Here is a 27583-nt window from a genome sequence, read left to right as displayed (position 1 = left end):
AAAGAAGCAACATGTTCATTATTTTTGCGGATTTTATGCGAATTTCCAATAAAATTGGAGTGTCAGGAAAAAAATGCAAAAACGCGCAAAAAAACCGCATGCGGATTTCTGGCAGAAATGGCCGGATTTTGTCAGGAAAATTTCTGCAAGAAATCCTGACGTGTGCACATACCCTTATACACGAAGAAGATGGTTTTCCGTATGCTGTCTGTTATGCCCATGGGTCATTCTGAGCCAAGGACTCTACTGGAACTCTTGACCAGAGCGGGTGGTAAAGTGCTTCGTTTGAACTTACCCAGTCTAGAGAAGTGTCTGGTTCCCATGCGTCAAAGACACTCAGCAGTGTCATCTTCAGCTGGTCTGCTAGTCGTCGAGTCAAGGTGTGCTGATGTCACCAAAGTTGGGCAAGCGGTGACGATGTCTCCACACATCTCCAGCGACTATACCAGTAAACAGTCGTCGAGTCAAGCTGTGCTAACGTCACCGAAGATGGGGAAGCGGTGACGATCTCTCCACACATCTCCAACGACTATACCTGTAATCCGTTCCTAGGAACATCCCCAGCGTTAGGACGATTTCTTCTGGATAAAGGGCAGAAGATGGTTCCTATGTGGATACCTTCAGCGTCCTTGTGGCCGGCTGGTGAAGATTTCAAAACAGAAGTTTGTTCACCTATTTTTCTCTGACCCAGTGGAGGTGTTGTTCTCCACACTCATCACCAATGACTTTTCTTGTGTTCCGTACCTAAGAACATCTCTGCTACCTGTCGGGCAAAAGTTGAACCTTATGAGAAGGTTTCCAGTTTCCATGTGTCCGGCTGGTGAAGATGTTAAGACAGCAGTATTCAAGTCCCTGTTACCTATGTACCTGGAGGACGTGGTCCAGCTCATTGTGGAAGCTAACCCTGTTGAGCACCAAGAGACTTTGTTTTCTGAGATTCCTGGTGACCCGCCTGCCTTATTCTACCCTGAAGATGTCATGTTGGCCTGGACTGTGTGTGAACCTATTCTTCTTCTGCAAATCATCCAGGCGAGCTTGAAGAAGAGGGGCCGTAAAGGTGGGGTACTGTAACAACCCTGCTGGCATCACTGCATGGCCTCCCATCCCCCACCTGCATTACATTCAAACTCGCTTCTCTGGGCCATCTTGTGACTTCTCTCTGCTGCCAGCTCCATGCTGTGTGCTTCATGTCTGCTGTTTGCTCTGTGCATGCTCTGTCTGTGTGCATAGGGGGGCGGCGCCGGCAACTCCTGTGTCTTATTGAGACTGTTTACCTTGCTAAGGTGTCCCCGGCCAATTGCCATGAGGCTTCTTGTATTTAAGACATCCCCACCCATTGGTGGGGGCCTGTGCAACTTACTCCCTCAGTCAGTTCTTAGCTGCTGAGGTGCCAGGCCCTGTCTCTGTTACTCTTATGTCCGCCACCCAGGGGGGCATTGTACCCTGGCCTGTGTCCTGTGTTTGCCATCCAGTGGGGCTTCGTACCCTGGCCTATGTCCGCCACCCAGAGGGGCGTCGTACCCTGGCTTTTGTCCATGTCTCCGTGCCTTGTCCTGTTCCTGACTTTGTCTTAGCCTAGTCCTGTTCCTGTGTCCGTTTATATCCCTGCCTTGGTTTCCTTTCCCTGCTGTGCGTACTCTGTGTCTTGCTCTACTCTGCTTTTGGCTCCGCTCTCTGCGACCTTGCTTTGCTCCTTGCTCTGCTCTCTGTGGTTTTGCTCTGGGCTCTGCACTGTGTCTTGCTCTGCACTCTGACTTTGCTCTGCTCTCAGCTCTGCACGCTGTGGCTCTGCTCTCAGCTCTGCACGCTATGGCTCTGCTCTCAGCTCTGCTCTCTGTGGCTTAGCTCTCAGCTCTGCTCTCTGTAGCTTTGCGCTGCACTCTGACCTGCTCTGCACTGTGGCTTTGCTCTGCGGCTCCGCTCCTTGCGGTTCTACGGCTCTTGCTCTTGGCTCCGCCTCCTGCGTTTCTGCACGTTTCTCCGCCTCCTGCTCTTTGTCCGCCTCCTGTTTTTCTGCATGTGGCTCCACCTCCTGCTCTTGGCTCTGCCTCCTGCGTTTTTTCTACTTGGCTCCGCCTCGTGCTCTTGGCTCCGCCTCCTGTGTTTCTGCACGTGGCTCCTGCTCTTGGCTCCGCCTCCTGTGTTTCTGCACCTGGCTCCGCCTCCTGTGTCTCTGCTCTTGGCTCTAGCTCTTGCGCTTTCGCTCTGCATCCGCTCTTGCGGTCTTTCTCTACCTATTCTTAAGTCCTCCTGTCTGAACAGGCTCTTACCTGTTTTACATACCTGCCTGCAGACCGGTCCCTACCGGTTCTTCCAGTGTACCAGCCTTGTCCGCCTGTCCTGCCAGAGAGCCAGCCGTGCCTGCCAGTGTCTGTTGTGCCCGCCTGTCTGCCAGAGTGCCAGCCGTGCCCGCTTTCCTGTCTATGTTCCGTTCTCCGGTGGGATCAGCAGCCACAGCCAGACACCACCCTGGAGTAGCACCTGGTAGCTTCCTGCCGCACAAGTCTGACCTCATCATCAGAGGCTACAGCGAATACCATGGAAGTTACTTAGATACGCCCCTTCCAGGTAAGTCTGGTCTGTGGTCCAGTGGGGCCACACCCCCGCACGCCCACGCCAACCAGTCTGGGCACGAGCGTGACACCATTATACTGTTTGAAGCAATATATGGTTTCCATTATACTGTATAGAGCATTATATGGGGCCCATTATACTGTATAGAGCAATATATGGGGCTCATACTGTATGGAGCATTCTATGGGGCGCATTATACTGTATGGAGCATTGTATGGGGCTCATACTGTATGGAGCATTATATGGGGCTCATTATACTGTATGGAGCAATATATGGGACTCATACTGTAAGGAGCAATACATGGAGCCCATTATTCTGTATGGAGCAATATACGGAGCCCCTTATGTATGGAGCATTCTATGGGGCCCATTATACTGTATGGAGCATTCTATGGGGCCCATTATACTGTATGGAGCATTCTATGGGGCCCATTATACTGTATGGAGCATTCTATGGGGCCCATTATACTGTATGGAGCATTCTATGGGGCCTATTACACTGTATGGAGCATTCTATGGGGCCCATTATAATGTATGGAGCATTATATGGAGCCCATTATTCTGTAATGACAATATATGGGGCTCATTATACTGTATGGAGCAATATATGGGGCTCACACTGTATGGAGCAATATATGGGGCCCATTATACTGTATAGCGCAATATATGGGGTCATTTTGTATGGAGCATTGTATGGTGCCAATTATACTGTATGGAGCAATATATAGGGCCATTATACTGTATGGAGCATTATATGGGGCCCGTTATACTGTCTGCTCTATATTGGACTACATCTGCAAAAAGTTTGTATGTTCTCCCTGTGTTTGTGCGTTTCCTCCGGGTTCTCCGGTTTCCTCCCACATTCCAAAGACATACTGATAGGGAATTTAGATTGTGAGCCCCAACGGGGACAGCGATGATAATGTGTGTGCAACCTGTAAAGCGCTGCGGAATATGTTAGCGCTATATAAAAATAAAGATTATTATTATATTGCTAAGTTTACAGTCACACTGCGCTGTGTGGATTCGCCGGTGTCTGAGCCATTGTAGAATTTACAATAGATATCACTTACGTAATGTAATTAGTGAATCATGTTAAAGGGGCCACTGAGACTCTTTTGCCCGTACTCCAGGAAAATCTGGAACCGGCCCTGCGTGCATGTACAGAACGTGACCCATTACTGCCCAGCGCAGGAGTGGATGCAGCCAAGAAAGTAAATTGTGTCACAGCCGCCATCTTTGGTCGGATGCGAGACTGAGTACTTAGAGCCCGTCCGCATGCAGCGGGGTCTTCAGCCACAGGGTGGGGAGTTATGGCCATTATTATGTGGTCGACCCTTCAACGTTTTCCTCCTTCCTTTGGGGTCCAGACACGACGCTGAGCGTTACTTCTTTTGGTGCAGGGATAATATTTGTCTGTTATATGGAATGTGAGCGACTACTTCAAAGCCCCACGTGCACGGCGGCCCCCGGGAAGTTCCAACCACAAGATTTCATCATAAATAATGATGAAATAATCCAACTGTCCCCATGAGGGTTAGTAGCGGGCATCGCAGTCACTTGTACCCACACGTGGGGGGCGCGAGACATCGGAGACAGAAGCAGCGGACACCACCATCTCGTAACGTAAAGTTTATTTCCGAATGTTAGACAGAATCCACATTTATATTGTATCACTATGATATTAAAAATCATTACACAGAGAACAGCAGACACGGGAAAGTGCAGAAAACAGGAGAATCCTGCAGAACCTGGAACAAAAGACACAAAGTTCCAGAGACAAAGGCTACAAAGTGGCACCTATTTCTTAAAGGGAAATCGCACCAAAAATAACTCGGCAGCCCTGCGCTAGTCAGATCCTCTGTCTCTAGAAATCCCAGTATCCAGTGGGGCGAGAGCTGTACTGAGCTCATTGGTCCCTTCACCAGCAGATCCCAACCAAAGGGATGGGTGAGGACGAGTCATGCTGGAGATCAGCAGCATCAGACTTGTCTAGCAGCCCCTGATCCAGCCTGTGAAGTAGCGGTTATTTTAAGTGGTCGGACGACTTTAGCCTCCAGCAGACGAAGGGTTAACCACGGTCAGAATTACGAGAGGAACAGATTCCCCCATCACATTCAGGTCTGTTCAGATCACACAGGGCAATAATTAGAATAACAATGACGCGCCTACGTCGGACCCCAGGAACAGGCGGCCCTTTAAGGCCGTCCTATGGGAACCGGTGGTAGGACAGATTGTGCTCGGCGAGACTCAGCTGCAGGAATTTCCAGCTCCGTCAGCACAACAGGACGGCCCGGACAATGCCCCCTGTGATACCCCTGTGTGTCCGAGCCCTGCAGGCATGGTCACTAATATTCCCAGACTGCTGAATGCATACCTTGCTCCAAATGGGCAAGAGGCTCTGCAGCAGCTGTGCCAAGAGACGTTGTGCTCTGGGACTTGTGTACTGACAACCTCCATGGGTGATGGCAATGTGGAAGGGGACCCCACCATGTCATTAACCAAACCCACCCCCCAATCTCATTGGCCGCCTGATTCCACCAGAAATAACTTTATTTATAATCTGCATTAACCCCTTTCTCCCTGGTCAGGCCATGAACTAACGACCCCGCTTATTGGCTCATAAGTGGCAGTGGATTCGAGATCGCCCTATAGACCCTGCAGCAGGGGCCGCCGCGGCTCCACGGTCCCCTCTATCTCGTCGTGAAATAAAAGCAGGAGGAAGCGGCTAATCCTCGCCGGGAGAACACTGAATGGCCGAATTGTTACAAGGGAACAAATGGGCCGGATTGTCTGGTGTATGGGAACCGGGGGCCGCGCCTCTTGGGATTGTGAGCGGAAAGGTCTACTTAAAGGGACGGCGCACCTTGGTCGCTCTGCACCTGTTCTATGGAGGATAAGCGCCCACCGAACAAGTCTGAGCCGCTAATCTCAAGAAGAACATGGCCTAAGGTTTGTATCCCTCCAGTGAGATCCGGAGAGAGGAGAAATCACTGACCAGAAACTTCATCAGATTAAATGAAAATAATCCAAAAAAATGTATTCAAATGTCTAGACCAATGAGAAAAAAAATGAAATCCATCTTGCGATGTTGTCTTGGGTTCCAGCATTCCAGCAGTATATCCTTTATCCTTGCATTTCCAACTGATCTCCTCTTCCTAAACTGAAATGGCTGATAACAGAGAGCAACAGCGTGCAGTCCCCCGCCCTACTGTCCAAAAAAAGGTTTCCAGTGCCTTTCAGAAAATGGAAAAAAAAATAAAAATGTACTACTACTTACCAACTAGGACACCCAGCGGACAACATGCTTGTGAGCATGACCGCACCATGGCTGCTCCAACGAAACAGGACACAGCACACAACGAAAGCTGCAAGACGCGATAGGACATCCCCACACACCGCGTGCGATATGTAAACTAACATGGCGGCACGACGCAGTCCAGGGGTGGCTAGATAGCATCAGTACTAAAGTCACATGACCGCACACGGCAGCGTCCCCCGCAGGCTGCAGCCGCCCAATGTTATTCTAAGGTCACATGACCGGACACGGCGGCGCCCCCTGCAGGCTGCAGCCGCCCAATGTCATTCTAAGGTCACATGACCGGACACGGCGCCCCCCGCAGGCTGCAGCCGCCCAATGTTATTCTAAGGTCACATGACCGGACACGGCGGCGCCCCCTGCAGGCTGCAGCCGCCCAATGTCATTCTAAGGTCACATGACCGGACACGGCGCCCCCCGCAGGCTGCAGCCGCCCAATGTTATTCTAAGGTCACATGACCGAACACGGCAGCGCCCTCTGCAGGCTGCAGCCGCCTAATGTTATTCTAAGGTCACATGACCGGACACGGCGGCGCCCCCCGCAGGCTGCCGCCACCCAGTGTTACTCTAAGGTCACTTAAAACCAATCCCATTTTCACTTTAAAAACTAAAAAACCAAAGACTATAAAATAAGGCAGCGATGCTCAGCTGTGAAGTGCCTGCAAGAGACCGAGAAAAAGGTGGAAAAAAAGTATAAAACCAGGATCCGAGTGTGCGGATCAGAGGCAGAATCTGGTCTATGGCAGAAATCATCACTACATCGAGCGCAGCCGGTGGGAGCCGCGTCGTCCGCTTCACAAGGGGGTCCGCACTTTACCCCGCCTGAACATCGGCCTTTTTCAAGTCGGACATTTTCAGCGCTGGTTGGAAGGTGGAATGGACGGTGCGATTCATGAGAGGCTGAAGAGGACGGAAGTTGTCCACCATGTTCTTCTCTTCTTCACCCACCGCAGAGTACAGCAGACTGCGAAATACCGCCAGCTGGAAGGGGGACGAGAGAATTACTGGCGGCAAAATGTCCTGCACCTACTTACCCGATAATATATAAGTATACACACATCTATATCACCTCTGTACAAACATTACCTGTCCATATTATACCCCAGAGCTGCACTCACTATTCTGCTGGTGCAGTTACTGTGTACATACATTACATTACTGATCCTGAGTTATATCCTGTATTATACTCCAGAGCTGCGCTCACTATTCTGCTGGTGTATTCACTGTGTACACACATTACATTACTGATCCTGAGTTACATCCTGTATTATACCCCAGAGCTGCACTCACTATTCTGCTGGTGCAGTCACTGTGTACATACATTACTGATCCTGAGTTACATCCTGTATTATACGCCAGAGCTGCGCTCACTATTCTGCTGGTGCAGTCACTGTGTACACACATTACATTACTGATCCTGAGTTACATCCTGTATTATACTCCAGAGCTGCACTCACTATTCTGCTGGTGCAGTCACTGTGTACATACATTACATTACTGATCCTGAATTACATCCTGTATTATACTCCAGAGCTGCACTCACTATTCTGCTGGTACAGTCACTGTGTACATACATTACTGATCCTGAGTAAGGCTGGTTTCAGATTTGCGTTTTGCCGCTGCGTTTTAGCGCAAAAAAACGCATGCGTTTTTTCCCTATATTTAACATTAAAAACGCATGCTTTTTTTTGTATGCGCTTTGCCGCGTTTGACGACGCATGCGTCTTTTCTATGCTTGCGTTTTGTTGCAGAAATGCAACATGTAGTAATTTCTAGAGGCGTTTTTTTACCGCAAAAAAACGTATTGCTGTCTATGTAAACGCATGCGTTTTTAAGCACATGCGTTTGGTTGCGTTTTAAACGCATGCGTTTCAATAGAAAAAAACAAGAATACACACTGATAAGCCACCCCCCACCATCAAGGTGATAAAGGGATCCAAACCCTAACCCTACCCCTAACCCTACAGCCGGTAATTCAATTGCCGGCTTTTCATTTCTCCTGCCTGAACCCGACATGATATGAGACATGGTTTACATACAGTAAACCATGTCATATCCCCCTTTTTTTGCATATTCCACACTACTAATGTTAGTAGTGTGTATGTGCAAAATTTCGGCTCTGTAGCTATTAAATTTAAGGGTTAAATCGCGGAAAAAATTGGCGTGGGCTCCCGCGCAATTTTCTCTGCCAGAGTGGTAAAGCCAGTGACTGAGGGCAGATATTAATAGCCTGGAGAGGGTCCACGGTTATTGGCCCCCCCCTAGCTAAAAACATCTGCCCCCAGCCACCCCAGAAAAGGCACATCTGGAAGATGCGCCTATTCTGGCACTTGGCCACTCTCTTCCCATTCCCGTGTAGCGGTGGGATATGGGGTAATGAAGGGTTAATGTCACCTTGCTATTGTAAGGTGACATTAAGCCAGATTAATAATGGAGAGGCGTCAATTATGACACCTATCCATTATTAATCCAATTGTATGAAATGGTTAAAAAAAAAAAAAAAACACACAATATTGCAAAGTATTTTAATGAAATAAACACACAGGTTGTTGTAATATTTTTTTGCTCTCTCAATCCACCTGAATACCCTCGTTCTGTAACAAATTAAAAATAAACCAACAATATACATACCTTCCGTAGATCTGTAACGTCCCACGATGTAAATCCATCTGAAGGGGTTAAAATATTTTACAGGAAGGAGCTCTGCTATAATGCAGCTGTGCTCCTGCCTGTAAACCCCGGGGAATGAAGGTAATGTAGGTCAATGACCTGTAGTTACCTTCAGTCGCGGTGATGCGCCCTCTGCTGGATGTCCTCATATGACCTCGAGCCTGGGAACTTTTTGGAGTGCTGCCTCTTTTTTTGAAATTAAATTAGATAGATAGATAGATAGATAGATAGATAGATAGATAGATAGATAGATAGATAGATAGATCTATAAATACTAGATTGTGGCCCGATTCTAATGCATCGGGTATTCTAGAATATGCATGTCCCCGTAGTATATGGACAATGATGATTCCAGAATTCGCGGCAGACTGTGCCCGTCGCTGATTGGTCGAGGCAACCTTTATGACATCATCGTCGCCATGGCAACCATTATGACATCTACGTCGATACTGTGCCCTTCGCTGATTGGTCGAGGCAACCTTTATGACATCATCGTCGCCATGCTGTGCCCGTCGCTGATTGGTCGAGGCCTGGCGGCCTCGACCAATCAGACGCGGGATTTCCAGGACAGACAGACAGACAGACAAACCAACCCTTATTTATTTGAGCCTTTCTCAAGCTAGAGCTGAAACGTTGCATGAAGATGTGGGCACAATAAACACCTGCATATTTGCCTAAAGACCATGGAGTGCTGCCTGTTTTTGCGAAATATATGAATTGGAAACAACCGAGGACGGGTTGTCTGGGCTCTGCACCCGAAGATAAGTAGTGGAGTGTGCTGTTCCATTTTTTCTAGTATATATATATATATATATATATATATATATATATATATATATATATATATATATATATATATATATATATATATATATATATATATATATATATATATATATATATATGTATATATACATATATATATATATATATATATATATATATATATATATATATATATATATATATATATATATATATATATATACACACACTAGATGGCAGCCCGATTCGGGAGTCTAGAATCCATATATACTTTATTTATTCAAATGTAAGAATAATACAATTAATAAATAATAGTACGAAAGAACAAAAAATGGCTGCACTCACCAGCTCTTGACAATTCTTGACAGTACGGCACATTTCTGATTGGTCGCTCGCGGCAGGCGGCAACCAATCAGAAAACTGCCGCGCACCACGAAGGCATATATCTTTGTCCACACTGAGCGGGTGTAGGACGCTGGTGACGTCACTTATCTCGGGACATTATCTCCGGACAAAGCCACGGAAGTTGGCACAAATTGCCGGAAGTAGTATTCTAGGCAATTATATATTAGATTTTAATGTTATCAGTGTTTACCTTTGAACGTTTATATTGTATTGTCCTGTCACCAGCCATGTGTACGATTATCGGCCGAAAGCCTCTCTGGAACCAATAATCACCCCATGTAAAGGTATCTTTATAAGTTAAAGATTCAGAATACTATGACTTTTATCATATCCTGAACAGTCAAGTTTTTTATGAACCGTTAAGGTTTTCTGGTTGAAGTAAAAAAAAACTCTTGAGTGTTTACAGTTTGAAACCATAAAATGTTGAAAAATTATGTCATTCTTGAGTATATCACTCAATGGTGCTCATAAACGTGTCAAATTTGATCTATAATATACTTTAATATACGTTACTTTAATCTTTAATATACTTAAGAACAGGGCCCCAGACATCACACAGGGGGTCTGAAACACCGCACAGTGGTCCAAAATATCGCTGTGCTCTGCCTGGGGCCCCATATGCTGCCTGGGGCCCCTGTGCTCTGCCTGGGGCCCCATGTTCTGCCTGGGGCCCCTGTGCTCTGCCTGGGGCCCCTGTGCTCTGCCTGGGGCCCCATATGCTGCCTGGGGCCCCTGTGCTCTGCCTGGGGCCCCATAGGCTGCCTGGGGCCCCTGTGCTCTACCTGGGACCACTGTGCTCTGCCTGGGGCCCCATATGCTGCCTGGGGCCCCTGTGCTCTGCCTGGGGCCCCTGTGCTCTGCCTGGGCCCCCATGTTCTGCCTGGGGCCACTGTGCTCTGCCTGGGGCCCCATAGGCTGCCTGGGGCCCCTGTGCTCTGCCTGGGGCCCCATATGCTGCCTGGGGCCCCTGTGCTCTGCCTGGGGCCACTGTGCTCTGCCTGGGGCCCCATATGCTGCCTGGGGCCCCTGTGCTCTGCCTGGGGCCCCATATGCTGCCTGGGGCCCCTGTGCTCTGCCTGGGGCCCCATGTTCTGCCTGGGGCCCCTGTGCTCTGCCTGGGGCCCCTGTGCTCTGCCTGGGGCCCCATGTTCTGCCTGGGGCCACTGTGCTCTGCCTGGGGCCCCATATGCTGCCTCTGGCCCCTGTGCTCTGCCTGGGGCCACTGTGCTCTGCCTGGGACCCCATATGCTGCCTGGGGCCCCATATGCTGCCTGGGGCCCCTGTGCTCTGCCTGGGGCCCCATATGCTGCCTGGGGCCCCTGTGCCCCTGCCATGTTCTGCCTGGGGCCCCTGTGCTCTGCCTGGGGCCCCATATGCTGCCTGGGGCCCCCGTGCTCTGCCTGGGGCCCCCGTGCTCTGCCTGGGGCCCCCGTGCTCTGCCTGGGGCCCCCGTGCTCTGCCTGGGGCCCCCGTGCTCTGCCTGGGGCCCCTATGTTCTGCCTGGGGCCCCTGTGCTCTGCCTGGGGCCACTGTGCTCTGCCTGGGGCCCCATATGCTGCCTGGGGCCCCTGTGCTCTGCCTGGGGCCCCATATGCTGCCTGGGGCCCCTGTGCTCTGCCTGGGGCCACTGTGCTCTGCCTGGGACCACTGTGCTCTGCCTGGGACCACTGTGCTCTGCCTGGGACCCCATATGCTGCCTGGGGCCCCTGTGCTCTGCCTGGGGCCACTGTGCTCTGCCTAGGGCCACTGTGCTCTGCCTGGGGCCACTGTGCTCTGCCTGGGGCCACTGTGCTCTGCCTGGGGCCACTGTGCTCTGCCTGGGGCCACTGTGCTCTGCCTGGGGCCACTGTGCTCTGCCTGGGGCCACTGTGCTCTGCCTGGGGCCCCTGTGCTCTGCCTGGGTGTAGGACACTGGTGACGTCACTTATCTCCGGACATTAGCTCCGGACAAAGCCACGGAAGTTGGCACAAATTGCAGGAAATAGTATTCTAGGCAATTATATATTAGATAGATATTAATAAAAAAGGAACAGCACAACAATATTACTTATCTCCGGGTGCAAAGCCTCCAGGCAACCTGTCCACTGGTCGTCCACTTTTCATAATATCAAAAAAGAAGGCAGCACTCCATTATATCAAAAAGATGTAGGATTTATTTAGACCCACATATCAGTGCGACGTTTCAGCTCTACTGAGCTTTTCTCAAGCAGTGGATACAGCGTTGTCTGTGCATATATACATGGTATTAATCATCCTTAATGGGTGCCATTTGTGTTAAGTTACATACTTATATTGCAATATACCTAATAAAGTGCATCTGTGCATATTGTGCTTAATATGTGTAAAGACCGCATTGTTCTTACCGCTGATGGAGCCTGTTACTAATGGAGGACGCCATTCTGCCTGTCGGCATTCTTAGACATCTAGTGCGCATGTCTATTACCTCATATCCCCTATGTTGAATTGCAGGCCATTGGTTGAAGTCGGCGCGTGCGCAGTAGCGCCGAAATCCGCCATTTTTTTGGTGGCATAATTCTTTTACAACTATGCAAGTATATGAGCAAGCGCAGAAGCGCTTAAACGCTCCATTTTGCTCCATGATAGTATATGTGCAGGCGCTGCTACGCCAAATAGCCCCTTCTATCCAGGCTATATACAGCCTATGACACCACCACTAAATATAGATTATTAAATTACAAGTGCTAGCTGCACTATTAATACATTACAGATCACATCGCTGTATATATAATTCGCCAAAGGGAACACACTGTTACTGCCCTGATACTGCGATTACAGCCTTAACGGGCCATATCCCACAGTTCACACAGCGTCCAACTGTGTGCAAGTCAACCCATACGGCTAAACCGCCCACAGTCCGAACTGCTGTATAGCAGTGAAAAGAGTCCCGGCGTATAGCTCATGTTATTTTTACAATAATATAACGAGTACTGTGGCATTCTGTTATCCTGCTTTATTAAATTGGCCTCAGTTCAGCATAGTACAGAATTAAAGAATATTGCATAATCTTGCTAGATTTTTCAAAAATATTTTATTTATTTTCATATATGTGTCCTCCATGTTCACAGGGTCCTTCCAGACAGTATTCCAATTCGGTCTAATTCTTATCTAAACAAGAAATAAAATTAGGAAAATGCATTAATGATAATTCCTAAAAAAAAAACAATATAGAAATGGCAAGGGACTATATAACCACACAAAAATAATGTATTTTTTCTCAGATAACAGTATGCATTTTAAAATCAGCGTTAAGTCCCCAGGGCCTTAGGGTACTGAGTTCATAGATCCACATCAGTTCTCTTTTTTTGAGGATTAATTCTCTATCTCCCCCTCTCCTCTGGACCGGGACAGTATCAATAATTTTAAACCTTAGGTCCTTTTCAGTATGCTTACAATCAATAAAGTGCTTGGGAACCGGAAGATCAATTCTATTTTTTCTTATCGTATATCTATGTTGGTTCATTCTTGTTTTGAATTCACAAGTTGGAAGTTCGCCTCATAGGGCCAATGTCTGACCTAACAAGCATATGTTTAATATTCCTACTTCTCTTATACGAATAAAGTGGAGGCATTTTGAACTCTTGGATGTTGGGGAGACACCTCCCCAGCATTGTCCAATGTTTTTTAATGATATTGGCTATTTTATCGCTTTCTTCAGTGTACATGGAAACAAAAGGGACCCTTTTAGACATTTTTCTAGATTTAGGGTACCGTCACACAGTGCCATTTTCATCGCTACGACGGTACGATTCGTGACGTTCTAGCGATATCGTTACGATATCGCAGTGTCTGACACGCAGCAGCGATCAGGGATCCTGCTGAGAATCGTACGTCGTAGCAGATCGTTTGGAACTTTCTTTCGTCGCTTGATCACCCGCTGACAACGCTGGATCGTTGTGTGTGACACCGATCCAGCGATGTGTTTGCTTGTAACCAGGGTAAACATCGGGTAACTAAGCGCAGGGCCGCGCTTAGTAACCCGATGTTTACCCTGGTTACCAGCGTAAACGTAAAAAAAACAAACAGTACATAATCACATTCCGGTGTCTGTCCTCCGGCGTCTCAGCTTCTCTGCACTGTGAGCGCCTGCCGGCCGGAAAGCTAGCACAGCGGTGACGTCACCGCTCTGCTTTCCGGCTATGGTGCTTACACAGTGCAGAGAAGCAGAACGCCGGGGGACAGACACCGGAATGTAAGTATGTACTGTTTGGTTTTTTTACGTTTACGCTGGTAACCAAAGTAAACATCGGGTTACTAAGCGCGGCCCTGCGCTTAGTAACCCGATGTTTACCCTGGTTACCCGGGGACTTCGGCATCGCTCCAGCGCCGTGATTGCAAAGTGTGACCGCAGTCTACGACGCTGGAGCGATAATCATACGACGCTGCGACGTCACGGATCGTGCCGTCGTAGCGATGAAAATGGCACTGTGTGACGGTACCCTAAGCGTTTGAGCCCTTGTTAATTAGTTGTAATCTGTCTTCTTTCATTATCACATTTTTTGTCTGCACAAGTAATCCCTTGGGGTATCCCCTATCTAGGAATTTCTTAAGGCCCCGTCTCACATAGCGAGATCGCTAGCGAGATCGCTGCTGAGTCACTAGTTTTGTGACGCAACAGCGACCTCAGTAGCGATCTCGCTATGTGTGACACGTACCAGCGATCAGGCCCCTGCTGTGAGATCGCTGGTCGTGTCGGAATGGCCTGGACCTTTTTTTGGTCGTTGAGGTCCCGCTGACATCGCTGAATCGGTGTGTGTGACACCGATCCAGCGATGTCTTCACTGGTAACCAGGGTAAACATCGGGTTACTAAGCGCAGGGCCGCGCTTAGTAACCCGATGTTTACCCTGGTTACCAGCGTAAATGTAAAAAAAAAAAAAAAACAGTACATACTCACCATCTGATGTCCGTCAGGTCCCTTGCCGTCTGCTTCCTGCTCTGAGTGCTGCCGTACAGTGAGAGCGCAGCACAGCAGTGACGTCACCGCTGTGATCTGCTCTCACTGTACGGCGGCTCAGTCAGAGCAGGAAGCAGACGGCAAGGGACCTGACGGACACCGAAAGGCGAGTATGTACTGTTTGTTTTTTTTGGTAACCAGGGTAAACATCGGGTTACTAAGCGCGGCCCTGCGCTTAGTAACCCGATGTTTACCCTGGTTACCCGGGTGCTGCAGGGGGACTTCGGCATCGTTGAAGACAGTTTCAACGATGCCGAAGTCGTTCCCCTGATCGTTGGTCGCTGGAGAGAGCTGTCTGTGTGACAGCTCCCCAGCGACCACACAGCGACTTACCAACGATCATGGCCAGGTCGTATCGCTGGTCGTGATCGTTGGTAAATCGCTATGTGAGACGGGGCCATTAATCAATAGATCTACTGTTGAGTCAGCTTTATCTTCCTCTTTCACTATTCGTCTAAGGGTACTGTCACACTCTGCAACTTTCCAACGATCACGACCAGCGATACGACCTGGCCGTGATCGTTGGAAAGTCGTTGTGTGGTCGCTGGAGAGCTGTCACACAGACCGCTCTCCAGCGACCAACGATGCCGAGGTCCCGGGTAACCAGGGTAAACATCGGGTTACTAAGCGCAGGGCCGCGCTTAGTAACCCGATGTTTACCGTGGTTACCAGCGTAAAAGTAAAAAAAAAAAAAGTACATACTCACATTCCGGTGTCCGTCAGGTCCCTTGCCGTCTGCTTCCCGCTCTGACTGCCGGCCGTAAAGTGAAAGCAGATCACAGCGGTGACGTCACCGCTGTGCTCTGTACTGCCTTACGGCCGGGAGTCAGTCAGAGCGGTAAGCAGACGGCAAGGGACCTGAAGGACACCGGAATGTGAGTATGTACGTTTTTTGTTTTTTTTTACTTTTACGCTGGTAACCACGGTAAACATCGGGTTACTAAGCGCGGCCCCGCGCTTAGTAACCCGATGTTTACCCTGGTTACCAGTGTAAAATGTAAAATAACAAACAGTACATACTCATCTTCGCGTCCCCCGGCGTCCGCTTCCTGCACTGACTGAGCGCCGGCCCTAAAGTGCTGTACTTTTACTTTACGGCCGGCAGTCAGTCAGTGCGGGAAGCGGACGGCAAGGGACCTGACGGACACCGGAATGTGAGTATGTACTGGTTTTTTTTTTTTTTTTTACATTTACGATGGTAACCAGGGTAAACATCGGGTTACTAAGCGCGGCCCTGCGCTTAGTAACCCGATGTTTACCCTGGTTACCAGTGAAGACATCGGTGAATCCGTGTCACACACACCGATTCAGCGATGTCAGCGGGACCTCAACGACCAAAAAAAGGTCCAGGCCATTCCGACACGACCAGCGATCTCACAGCAGGGGCCGGGTCGCTGGTACGGGTCAAACAGCGAGATCGCTACTGAGGTCGCTGTTGCGTCACAAAACTTGTGACTCAGCAGCGATCTCGCTATGTGAGACGGGGCCTTTACTCTGAGTAGTTGGCTCAGTGGGATTGATCTTTTAATAGATCTTGGATGTTGGCTATCATAAAGGAGCAAATTGTTCTTGTCCGTATTCTTTACAAATAGGGTGGTATTAATTTGGCCATTATTTAGTTCAACTAAGACATCCAAAAATTGGATCTCTGTTTTAGATTTTACCAATGTGAATTTAATCGTTTGGTCTATCGTGTTAAGGAACGCGTGAAACTCATTTAATTCCTCTACTGTACCTGTCCAAAGGAGGAAGACGTCATCTATGTATCGCCACCACACCAGCACATGCTGGAAGTGGTGGACACATAGACAAGGTCCTCCTCCAGGACCTCCATAACCAGGTTAGCATATGAAGGGGCCATATTGGCCCCCATAGCTGTACCCTGTTTTTGTGCGTAAAACGCGTCACCAAAGAGAAAATAATTGTATCTTAATATGATCTCCAACAATCTCAGGAGGAAAGCTTTTCCCTCAATTGTATATTTTTTTGAGTCCAACATTTTACTGATGGCTTCTAGGCCTCTCGTGTGATCAATGGAAGTATAGAGTGACACTACATCGAAGGAGGCTAACAACACCTCCCCCTCCAATTGTAGTGTCTCCAACTTCCCTAAAAAATCTGTGGTGTCCTTTATATATGATCTACATTTTTTTGTAATGGGGTTCAGTATTCTATCAAGGAAGATCCCTATTTTGTTAAAGATAGACCCAACTCCTGAGACTATAGGTCGCCCTGGAGGGTCGACCAGACTTTTATGTATCTTTGGTGTTATATATAGCACCGGGGTGCGTGGATTTTCTTCCAATAGATAATTGTATAGTTCTTGGTCTATTACAGACGCCTGCATTGCTTCATTAAGGCATTTTTTAATTTCTTCCTGGATACTGAACTTTGGATCTCTCTCTAATCACCCATAGACATTTTCATCATTTAGTTGTCTCATTACTTCCCTTATATAGGTATACATGTCCATGACGACGACCGCCCCCCCCCCTTGATCCAAGATCTATTAAAAGATCAATCCCACCGAGCCAACTACTCAGAGTTAGACGAATAGTGAAAGAGGAAGATAAAGCTGACTCAACAGTAGATCTATTGATTAAGAAATTCCTAGATAGGGGATACCCCAAAGGATTACTTGTACAGACAAAAAATGTGATAATGAAAGAAGACAGATTACAACTAATTAACAAGGGCTCAAACGCTAAATCTAGAAAAATGTCTAAAAGGGTCCCTTTTGTTTCCATGTACACTGAAGAAAGCGATAAAATAGCCAATATCATTAAAAAACATTGGACAATGCTGGGGAGGTGTCTCCCCAACATCCAAGAGTTCAAAATGCCTCCACTTTATTCGTATAAGAGAAGTAGGAATATTAAACATATGCTTGTTAGGTCAGACATTGGCCCTATGAGGCGAAGCACCCAGATGTCCTTGACAGGATCTAAAAGGAATGGGTGCTTCCCCTGCCTGAACTGCGTAAACTGCACATATATGAGCAAAGGATCTACGTTCAAACATCCATTGACCGATAAAGTATATAAAATTAAACATTTTCTGACTTGTAGCTCAGATTATGTTATTTATGTCCTGATATGTCCCTGCAATCTTTGGTATGTTGGGGAAGCAACTTGTGAATTCAAAACAAGAATGAACCAACATAGATATACGATAAGAAAAAATAGAATTGATCTTCCGGTTCCCAAGCACTTTATTGATTGTAAGCATACTGAAAAGGACCTAAGGTTTAAAATTATTGATACTGTCCCGGTCCAGAGGAGAGGGGGAGATAGAGAATTAATCCTCAAAAAAAGAGAACTGATGTGGATCTATGAACTCAGTACCCTAAGGCCCGGGGGACTTAACGCTGATTTTAAAATGCATACTGTTATCTGAGAAAAAATACATTATTTTTGTGTGGTTATATAGTCCCTTGCCATTTCTATATTGTTTTTATTTTAGGAATTATCATTAATGCATTTTCCTAATTTTATTTCTTGTTTAGATAAGAATTAGACCGAATTGGAATACTGTCTGGAAGGACCCTGTGAACATGGAGGACACATATATGAAAATAAATAAAATATTTTTGAAAAATCTAGCAAGATTATGCAATATTCTTTAATTCTGTACTATGCTGAACTGAGGCCAATTTAATAAAGCAGGATAACAGAATGCCACAGTACTCGTTATATTATTGTAAAAATAACATGAGCTATACGCCGGGACTCTTTTCACTGCTATACAGCAGTTCGGACTGTGGGCGGTTTAGCCGTATGGGTTGACTTGCACACAGTTGGACGCTGTGTGAACTGTGGGATATGGCCCGTTAAGGCTGTAATCGCAGTATCAGGGCAGTAACAGTGTGTTCCCTTTGGCGAATTATATATACAGCGATGTGATCTGTAATGTATTAATAGTGCAGCTAGCACTTGTAATTTAATAATCTATATTTAGTGGTGGTGTCATAGGCTGTATATAGCCTGGATAGAAGGGGCTATTTGGCGTAGCAGCGCCTGCACATATACTATCATGGAGCAAAATGGAGCGTTTAAGCGCTTCTGCGCTTGCTCATATACTTGCATAGTTGTAAAAGAATTATGCCACCAAAAAAATGGCGGATTTCGGCGCTACTGCGCACGCGCCGACTTCAACCAATGGCCTGCAATTCAACATAGGGGATATGAGGTAATAGACATGCGCACTAGATGTCTAAGAATGCCGACAGGCAGAATGGCGTCCTCCATTAGTAACAGGCTCCATCAGCGGTAAGAACAATGCGGTCTTTACACATATTAAGCACAATATGCACAGATGCACTTTATTAGGTATATTGCAATATAAGTATGTAACTTAACACAAATGGCACCCATTAAGGATGATTAATACCATGTATATATGCACAGACAACGCTGTATCCACTGCTTGAGAAAAGCTCAGTAGAGCTGAAACGTCGCACTGATATGTGGGTCTAAATAAATCCTACATCTTTTTGATATAATAGAGTGCTGCCTTCTTTTTTGATATTATATAGATAGACTAGACTGTGGCCCGATTCTAATGCATCGGGTATTCTAGAATATGCATGTCCCCGTAGTATATGGACAATGATTATTCCAGAATTCACGGCAGACTGTGCCCGTCGCTGATTGGTCGAGGCAACCTTTATGACATCATCGTCGCCATGGCAACCATTATGACATCTACGTCGATACTGTGCCCGTCGCTGATTGGTCGAGGCAACCTTTATGACATCATCGTCGCCATGCTGTGCCCGTCGCTGATTGGTCGAGGCCTGGCGGCCTTACATTACTGATCCTGAGTTACATCCTGCATTATACTCCAGAGCTGCACTCACTATTCTGCTGGTGCAGTCACTGTGTACATACATCACATTACTGATCCTGAGTTACACCCTGTATTATACCCCAGAGCTGCACTCACTATTCTGCTGGTGCAGTCACTGTGTACATACATTACATTACTGATCCTGAGTTACATCCTGTATTATACTCCAGAGCTGCACTCACTATTCTGCTGGTGCAGTCACTGTGTACATACATTACATTACTGATCCGGAGTTACATCCTGTATTATACTCCAGAGCTGCACTCACTATTCTGCTGGTGCAGTCACTGTGTACATACATTACATTACTGATCCTGAGTTACATCCTGTATTATACTCCAGAGCTGCACTCACTATTCTGCTGGTGCAGTCACTGTGTACATACATTACATTACTGATCCTGAGTTACATCCTGTATTATACTCCAGAGCTGCACTCACTATTCTGCTGGTGCAGTCACTGTGTACATACATTACATTACTGATCCTGAGTTACATCCTGTATTATACCCCAGAGCTGCACTCACTATTCTGCTGGTGCAGTCACTGTGTACATACATTACATTACTGATCCTGAGTTACATCCTGTATTATACTCCAGAGCTGTGCTCACTATGCTGCAGTTTCAGAATATTCTCGGTGCCCCTCAGCTGTCAGGATGCACTGTCCTCACAGCTGCGCTCCTACAATGCGGGGCGGCTGGTTTTCTTACAAGATGATGTACGTTCCCAGGGATGCTGCGGACGATGTGACTGCACAGAGGATGGTGACTGTGAGAACACAAGGTGCCGTTCTCAGACAAACACGAAACCACTGAGGTCACATTTCTGGGGGTCAGAGGTCAGGTCATCGGGTCGCACTATGGAATTTAATAACAATAGCGAGCGGTCACCTGACTGTGGTCGACTTCAATCGGCTTCTTCATTATAATCCAAGTCACGGACTCGGTCAGCGGCGGGGTGGTCAGCGAGCCGGAGTACGTCCAGTAATCACTGCAGGTCGGCAGAAGGCAGGAGGGGTCAAAATAATTAAACTCTGTCAGAGCGTCCTGAAAAGAAAGTATATACATTATAACGAGAAAAATCCTACAAATCTGCAAGATTACGGAAACGGAGATCCACCTGGTGGTGGCAGTGAGGAACTACAACCTGCAAAAACTATTCTTGACTTTGAAAAACAAAATTACTGGAAAAAAAAAATATCAGTGTTCAACATTATTAAAGGGCCACTGTAACCCCCCTCCAAGCCGGGGATTCCTGGGCATGCGTACTGCGCTTGTCAGATGCTCCCCCAGGTCCCCCGCCTTCCAGCCCCGCACTGTGCATAATGTATAACACACTGCGGGGCGGGGATTCAGTAGCTGGGTGGCCGCACTGCCCGCACAGGCGCAGTCTGCAACCCAGCAGGTGAGGTCAGACGGCCAATGCTCAATGCGCCTGCCCAAGGCAGAACAGCACAGCGCAGGCGCCGGATTTCCAAGGAAAACAGCGCTGAGAGGGCGGCGACAAGCGCTCCAGAAGATATGACTGACGGCAGTTGGGCGCTTCAAAGAGGGGGGTTCAGACCTGCCTCCAGGTCTAAAGAAAGGTATTTGGGCAGAATTATAAATACCTTTATTTGGGGAATAACAGCAACAAAAACTAAAAGAGCCACCTTGGTAGAATGCAGCTTTACTGCTGCACAAGTGGCTCTTTTAGTTTATAACGGCTGGAGGGGGTGACAGTGGCCCTTTAAATATTAGGCTGCAATTTGTATTTCATATTTATTCTGCACATTATACTTTACACATACAGTACACACACACATTATATAGTGTTACGTCGCCGTCTTGTGGCCAATCAACAGATGACACTCAGGTAAAACGTATGGAATATCAATTAACCCCTTTGTGACGCAAAATGTTTTGTTTTTCTCCTAAAATTAGTTGAGACAATTTTCTAACGCCCTTAATATATTTTTTTATTTCTCTGTATCTAGCGCTGTGTGTCCCGAGCTGTATTTTGTATTGAAACTATATTGGCAATTCTGTCATTAAGGGTATGTGTCCACGTTCAGGAAACGCTGCGTTTTTGACGCAGCGTTGAGCCGCAGCATCAAAAACGCAGCGTCCAGATGTTACAGCATAGTGGAGGGGATTTTATGAAATCCCGTCTCCACTGTGCATTAAAAAACGCATGCGTTATTCCCGCAAAAACGCACATGTGGTGCGTTTTTTCAGAACACAGCATGTCCTTACATAGCAGAAAAAACGCCAGGACAGCGCAGGTGACCTGCCAGTGACCTCAGGTGCAGATTTGATCAGGATTTTACTTGCATAAAATCCTGACCAAAGCCTGAAGCAATCCTGAACGTGGACACATACCTTTAGGCCATGTTCACACTTCGCGGTTTTTACTGCGGATCCGTGGCGATTTTGATGCTGCGGGTCCGCAGCAGTTTTCATAGCATTTCCATTTACATGTAAACCCTATGGAAACCGCAAACCGCTGTGCACATGCTGCGGGAAAAACCGCGCAGAAACGCAGCGGTTTACAACCCGCAGCATGTCACTTCTTTGTGCAGAATCGCAGCGATTCTGCACCCATAGAAATGCATTGAACCGCTTACTTCCCGCATGGGGCTGTGCCCACGTTGTGGGAAGTAAGCGGATAATGTGCGGTTGCTACCCAGGGTGGAGGAGAGGAGACTCTCTTCCAGGCCCTGGGAAGCATAAATAGTGTAAAAAAAAAAAGAAATAAAATAAAAAATGATGCTATACTCACCTCTCAGCGCTGCACGCGGCCGGCCGGTCTTAGTTGCTGTGCGAGCAGGACCTGCGGTGACGTCACGAAGGGTCCTTCTCGCACAGCATCTTTGGAACCAGACAGCCGGGTGCAGCGCCGAGGAGATCCGGACATCGGAGGGTGAGTATAGCCAATTTTTTTTATTTTTAACATTACTATTGATGCTGCATATTGCTGCATATGCAGCATCAATAGTATAGGAGTAAACCCGCAGCGGAAACCGCGGAACAAACCGCGATAAATCTGCAGGGATAACCGCAGCGGGTTTGCCCTGCAGATTTATGAAATCCGCTGCGGGAGAACCCGCAGAGGTCACACGCAAAGTGTGCACATAGCCTTAGAGTTTTATTCTTTATGCAATTAATTATTTTAAAAATGTTTCTTGTATGGACATGACAATTCCAACTAGATGTTTTTTTTTTTTAATTCTTTACATTAGAAAAAAAAACTAAACTTAAAAAAAAAAAATAAAAAATCTTTAAAATATAAATTTTCACATATTTTGTAATAGCCATTAGCGGACGTGATTCTATATAATTAATACTACAATCGTGCCATGGAGCAGATCCACAGGGGGACCAAGATGGCGGCCAGTGCAGTAGGCTCCGTACCTTATATCTGACGGAAGGCAAGATGTCCACCAGCTTCTGCAGCTTCTCATTGTGCCTCCCGAGCTGTGGAGAGAGAGAACATCGGCATCACCATGGGGAGGAGGTAAAGAGGAGACTTTTCCAGCACGGACGAGGGATTATTACCTTTAGGAATATGCCGATAACTGCCAAGCCGTTGTCCTCCATGATGGCCTCCTCGAACGTCCGGTACCGGGTGCAGTTCCAGTGCACCAGGTGGAGCTGAAATCAGAGAGGGACCCAGAGTCGTTACACAGGGACTACGGACCCTGGAGATGGAAAACCCCTTTAAGTGCATTTTACCCTTCTGCAGAAACCAATTATTAGGATGGGTGATGTTTTATCATATATGAATGAGCCCCCGATATGATAGTAACCACCAACGTCGGCACAGAGTCCAGTGGGTGATGGCACTGGGAGGCTCAGCGTCTCACCTCTGCAGGAAACACCTTGCTGTCCACCGTGTGCTCCGAGCCCCAGTTATTATCAGCCCCCCAGTGGAAATGGAACTGCTTGAGTCTGAATGGATTCTCCAGGGGTCCGCCGCTCACCACTGTGACCAAAGAGAGACAGGTCAGAAATCTGCAGATTGTCGGAGATGGTGGAAATTCTCTGCACAGCTGAAGGAGACTGTGCAGGGTCCTGGACCTCCACCGATCACAATGAAAAAAGGGGCCGATGTGCCATATCGATGCACAGTGTGAACAGAGTCCATGCTGACTGCACGCAGGCCGATCACTGAGCAGCTGCACATCACGGTGCCATAAATGTGCACACAGGCCGATCGCTGAGCGGCTGCACATCACGGTGCCATAAATGTGCACACAGGCCGATCGCTGAGCGGCTGCACATCACGGTGCCATAAATGTGCACACAGGCCGATCACTGAGCGGCTGCACATCACGGTGCCATGAATGTGCACACAGGCCGATCACTGAGCGGATGCACATCATGGTGCCATAAATGTGCACACAGGCCGACCACTGAGCGGCTGCACATCACGGTGCCATAAATGTGCACACAAGCCGATCACTGAGCGGCTGCACATCACGGTGCCAAAAATGTGCACAGAGGCCGATCACTGAGCGGCTGTACATCACGGTGCCATAAATGTGCACACAAGCCGATCACTGAGCGGCTGCTCATCACGGTGCATAAATGTGCACACAGGCCGATCACAAGGAAAAAAGGGGCCGATGTGCCTTATCAATGCACAGTGTGAACAGAGTCCATGCTGACTGCACGTAGGCCGATCACTGAGCGGCTGCACATCACGGTGCCATAAATATGCACACAGGCCGATCACTGAGCAGCTGCACATCATGGTGCCAAAAATGTGCACACAAGCCGATCACTGAGCGGCTGCTCATCACGGTGCCATAAATGTGCACACAGGCCGACCACTGAGCGGATGCACATCACGGTGCCATAAATGTGCACACAGGCCGACCACTGAGCGGATGCACATCACGGTGCCATAAATGTGCACACAGGCCGATCACTGAGTGGCTGCTCATCACGGTGCCATAAATGTGCACACAGGCCGATCACTGAGCGGCTGCTCATCACGCTGCCATAAATGTGCACACAGGCCGACCACTGAGCGGCTGCTCATCACGCTGCCATAAATGTGCACACAGGCCGACCACTGAGCGGATGCACATCACGGTGCCATAAATGTGCACACAGGCCGATCACTGAGTGGCTGCTCATCACGCTGCCATAAATGTGCACACAGGCCGATCGCTGAGTGGCTGCTCATCACGCTGCCATAAATGTGCACACAGGCCGATCACTGAGTGGCTGCTCATCACGGTGCCATAAATGTGCACACAAGCCGATCACTGAGTGGCTGCACATCACGGTGCCATAAATGTGCATGCACACAAACAGCGCTGAGTCCCAGCACTAGACAGGTACTGTGACAGAGCCCGCTCCCCGCAGAGGACATCTGGCTCCTGATCATGACCTGCACTGGTTTTTGCACAACTACGTCACATATAGGAAGCTGAGATATGAGGAGCTGTTTGCAGTGGTCACCAGCAGTGGACACAAGATTGCAGCTCCGCAGGAGAGTCCCTTACAGCAGGTAGAGAGGCGGCGTGGCCACATCTGCCGCGTACAGACATCCGGAGAGATCAGATGTTCTCCGGCCACAGTGCACAGCATCTAACGTCTCCGCCAGCCTCGGCCGCCGTCATTCACAACCTGTCAGCTCCCATGAAATTCAAAATTATACAAGGTGCCCTCATTAGAGATCCTGCTCTGCGCAGATGGAGTGGAATGTAGTGGCCGAAAGCCAAAAGGAAAAGCTGCTTATTAGACCCAAAAATGACACAATGAAAGCAACCGACTAATGCGGATGTAAATGCCGGACGGAGAGCGTCAGCAAGGAGGCTAGAGCGACTGGGAAACACTGCAGATGATGGACTGGAGACACGGCGAAGGTCACCAACGTCGTCACAAGAGGAATCGTCCCCACAGTAATCAGTGACAAAGGGCTGGAGAGAGGTGACAAGCTATTACTCCCTGTTATCAGCCATTACTGGGGAAGGGGACTACAAGCTATTACTCCCTGTTATCAGCCATTACTGGGGGAGGGGACTACAAGCTATTACTCCCTGTTATCAGCCATTACTGGGGGAGGGGACTACAAGCTATTACTCCCTGTTATCAGCCATTACTGGGGAGGGGACTACAAGCTATTACTCCCTGTTATCAGCCATTACTGGGGGAGGGGACTACAAGCTATTACTCCCTGTTATCAGCCATTACTGGGGGAGGAGGCTACAAGCTATTACTCCCTGCTAGGAGCAGCACCTGTCTTGAGAGCTCCAGCACTTCCAGCAGGAGGCCCAGAGTCTGCCTCTCTTCTCCCCAGGGAGAGGCAGGCTTCCTGGGAGGCCGGCATGGCTTCCCAGGCTTCTGTTCCCCGGTCTGTGCCGGCGGGGGACAGAGAGCAGCAGCAGCAACCGGCCCAAGAAGGACTGAGGAGGTCGGGACGGGTGAGAAAAACCTTACCCACCAACTCAAACCCTGAGACGGCTCATCGTCCGCCCAGAGAGGGAGACAGGGGCACCCCAGGCCCCAGGAAGGAGAGCCCAGGAACATCCTGGGGGGAGAAGAGCTCCAGCGTGTCCACGAGTACCTTCTCCTCCCGAGTGGTCGCCATGCTACGCGAGTACGAGGACGCCGGCAAAGCACTGACCGGGCTGAAGGAGGAGATGCGGGTCGCTCAGATCCTGAATACCCGAGCCTCTAGCAAGGAGAGACCTGCGACCTCCCAGAGGTTCAGAGCCCTCAGAGATGAGGTGGTCCGGTTAGTGCTCCTCCGGGAGGGGATTGAGAAAAGCGCAGGTCCCTTCCTGGAGAGGTTTAAGAACCAGCGGCGGTTCTCAGAAATGAAGGGGTTAAATACCTCAGGAGAGCCGCCAGCCGGCGTCCTAAGCGACGAGGAGGAGGAGGATGAAGACGTGGCTGTGACTGGAGTCCTACAAGCTGGAACAAGCCGGGAGAGTGAGTCGCAGAGCCGACAACAGGGAAGCGGCCTCCCGGCACGGCAGAGGACTCCGACAGCACAGGCTGGAGTGTCAGCGGAGGAAGAGGAGGAGGGCGGTCTGCTACAGGAGATCCGACAGCTGGAGTCTCCAGTGAACCTGGACCGCTTCTCCTTCAGTGAGGACGAGCCAGCAGAGGAAACCCAGAAAAGGAAGAAGAAGACGAAGGAGACCGCACGGGAGGTGGTGAGTTACAAATATGTACCTATGGCTGATGCTACACCTACCACCTCCTGTGTAAACCCCACCAAACCTAAACGCACTGGCTCTGCAGTGGGTCCGGGGCACAGGCAAGGTGGGGAGAGGAGGAGGACGTCCGGCGGTGCTGCCGTCTGTGCAGGGAACAGTGCAGGGGGCGAGGCTGTGGAGGTACTCACGGCGCCGGACATAGGGGACCCCGAGGAGTTTCCCTCTCTGCCCTCTGCGGCTAAGCCGGTTATCACCGGGGCCGGGGAGGGTGAGGTGGGTGTCCACGCCGTTGCGAAAGGGGGACGGTGTGGGCAGACTCCATCCCTGCTCACTACGGCTGAGCCGGCCGACGCCGGGGCTGTGGGGGGCAGGTCCGAGGAGCATGGTGCGGCGAAAGGGGGGCACACTGTTGTGACAGGGGCGCAGTGCGCCTCAACAGAGAAGAGGCACGCAGCTGCGACAGGGGAGCAGCGTGTCCAAAAAGGACAGAAAAAGGATAAATCATCTGCAGGGAACACGAGGCGCCCTGCTGCGACAGGGGGACAGAGTGCTCCAGCACCCCAGCATGACACCGGGACCCTGAAGTCTGTGGGTGCGGGGCAGGCGGCGCCCCCCAACAAGCAGCGGGCCCAAAATAATAAAGTACAAACTGCTGCAGTGGGGGGGCAAGGCGCTCCAAAGACACAACAAAGAGTCAGCACCAATCAAGGGAAAACGGGTGTGGTGCTGCACCCCTCCCCCGGTCCAGCAGGTGTGAGTGCAGAGAAGCCAGCAGACACAAGTGAGGAAGGAATGGATGTGACTGTGGCAGGTGCAGAGAACACTGGGACAAATGGTGGTGAGAATACTGGTAATAAAGTGACGGGAAGTG

General features: G+C 48.9%; 1 protein-coding gene and 1 long non-coding RNA gene across 6 annotated transcripts in view; one reads left to right on the top strand and one right to left on the bottom strand.

Annotated features, from left to right (window-relative positions):
• LOC143807368 (uncharacterized) overlaps positions 1-27583 on the top strand; it is a 163236-nt gene that overhangs the window by 73542 nt on the left and 62111 nt on the right. The gene's annotated exons all lie outside the window — the stretch shown is intronic.
• Positions 4194-27583, bottom strand: part of CA5A (carbonic anhydrase 5A) — a 54091-nt gene continuing 30701 nt past the window's right edge. For 2 of the 5 annotated variants that reach the window (XM_077288825.1, XM_077288822.1), the window contains exons 3-7: positions 23401-23519; positions 23093-23188; positions 22949-23011; positions 20447-20602; positions 4194-6874 (exon numbers count right to left, since the gene is read on the bottom strand). In XM_077288825.1, the coding sequence (XP_077144940.1) occupies positions 6707-6874; positions 20447-20602; positions 22949-23011; positions 23093-23188; positions 23401-23519 (602 nt within the window). In that variant the 3' untranslated portion in view covers positions 4194-6706. Of the gene's footprint in view, positions 6875-12689; positions 12860-20446; positions 20603-22948; positions 23012-23092; positions 23189-23400; positions 23520-27583 lie in introns of those variants that run through there. The other 3 variants (XR_013221709.1, XR_013221710.1, XM_077288824.1) reach the window with 3 other exon arrangements.

The sequence above is a fragment of the Ranitomeya variabilis genome, chromosome 2, assembly GCF_051348905.1.
Source record: "Ranitomeya variabilis isolate aRanVar5 chromosome 2, aRanVar5.hap1, whole genome shotgun sequence".
In the NCBI taxonomy this organism is placed as follows: domain Eukaryota; kingdom Metazoa; phylum Chordata; class Amphibia; order Anura; family Dendrobatidae; genus Ranitomeya; species Ranitomeya variabilis.
The sequence above is the reverse complement of the archived record's forward strand: the minus strand, read 5'-3'. Positions and strand labels throughout refer to the sequence as shown.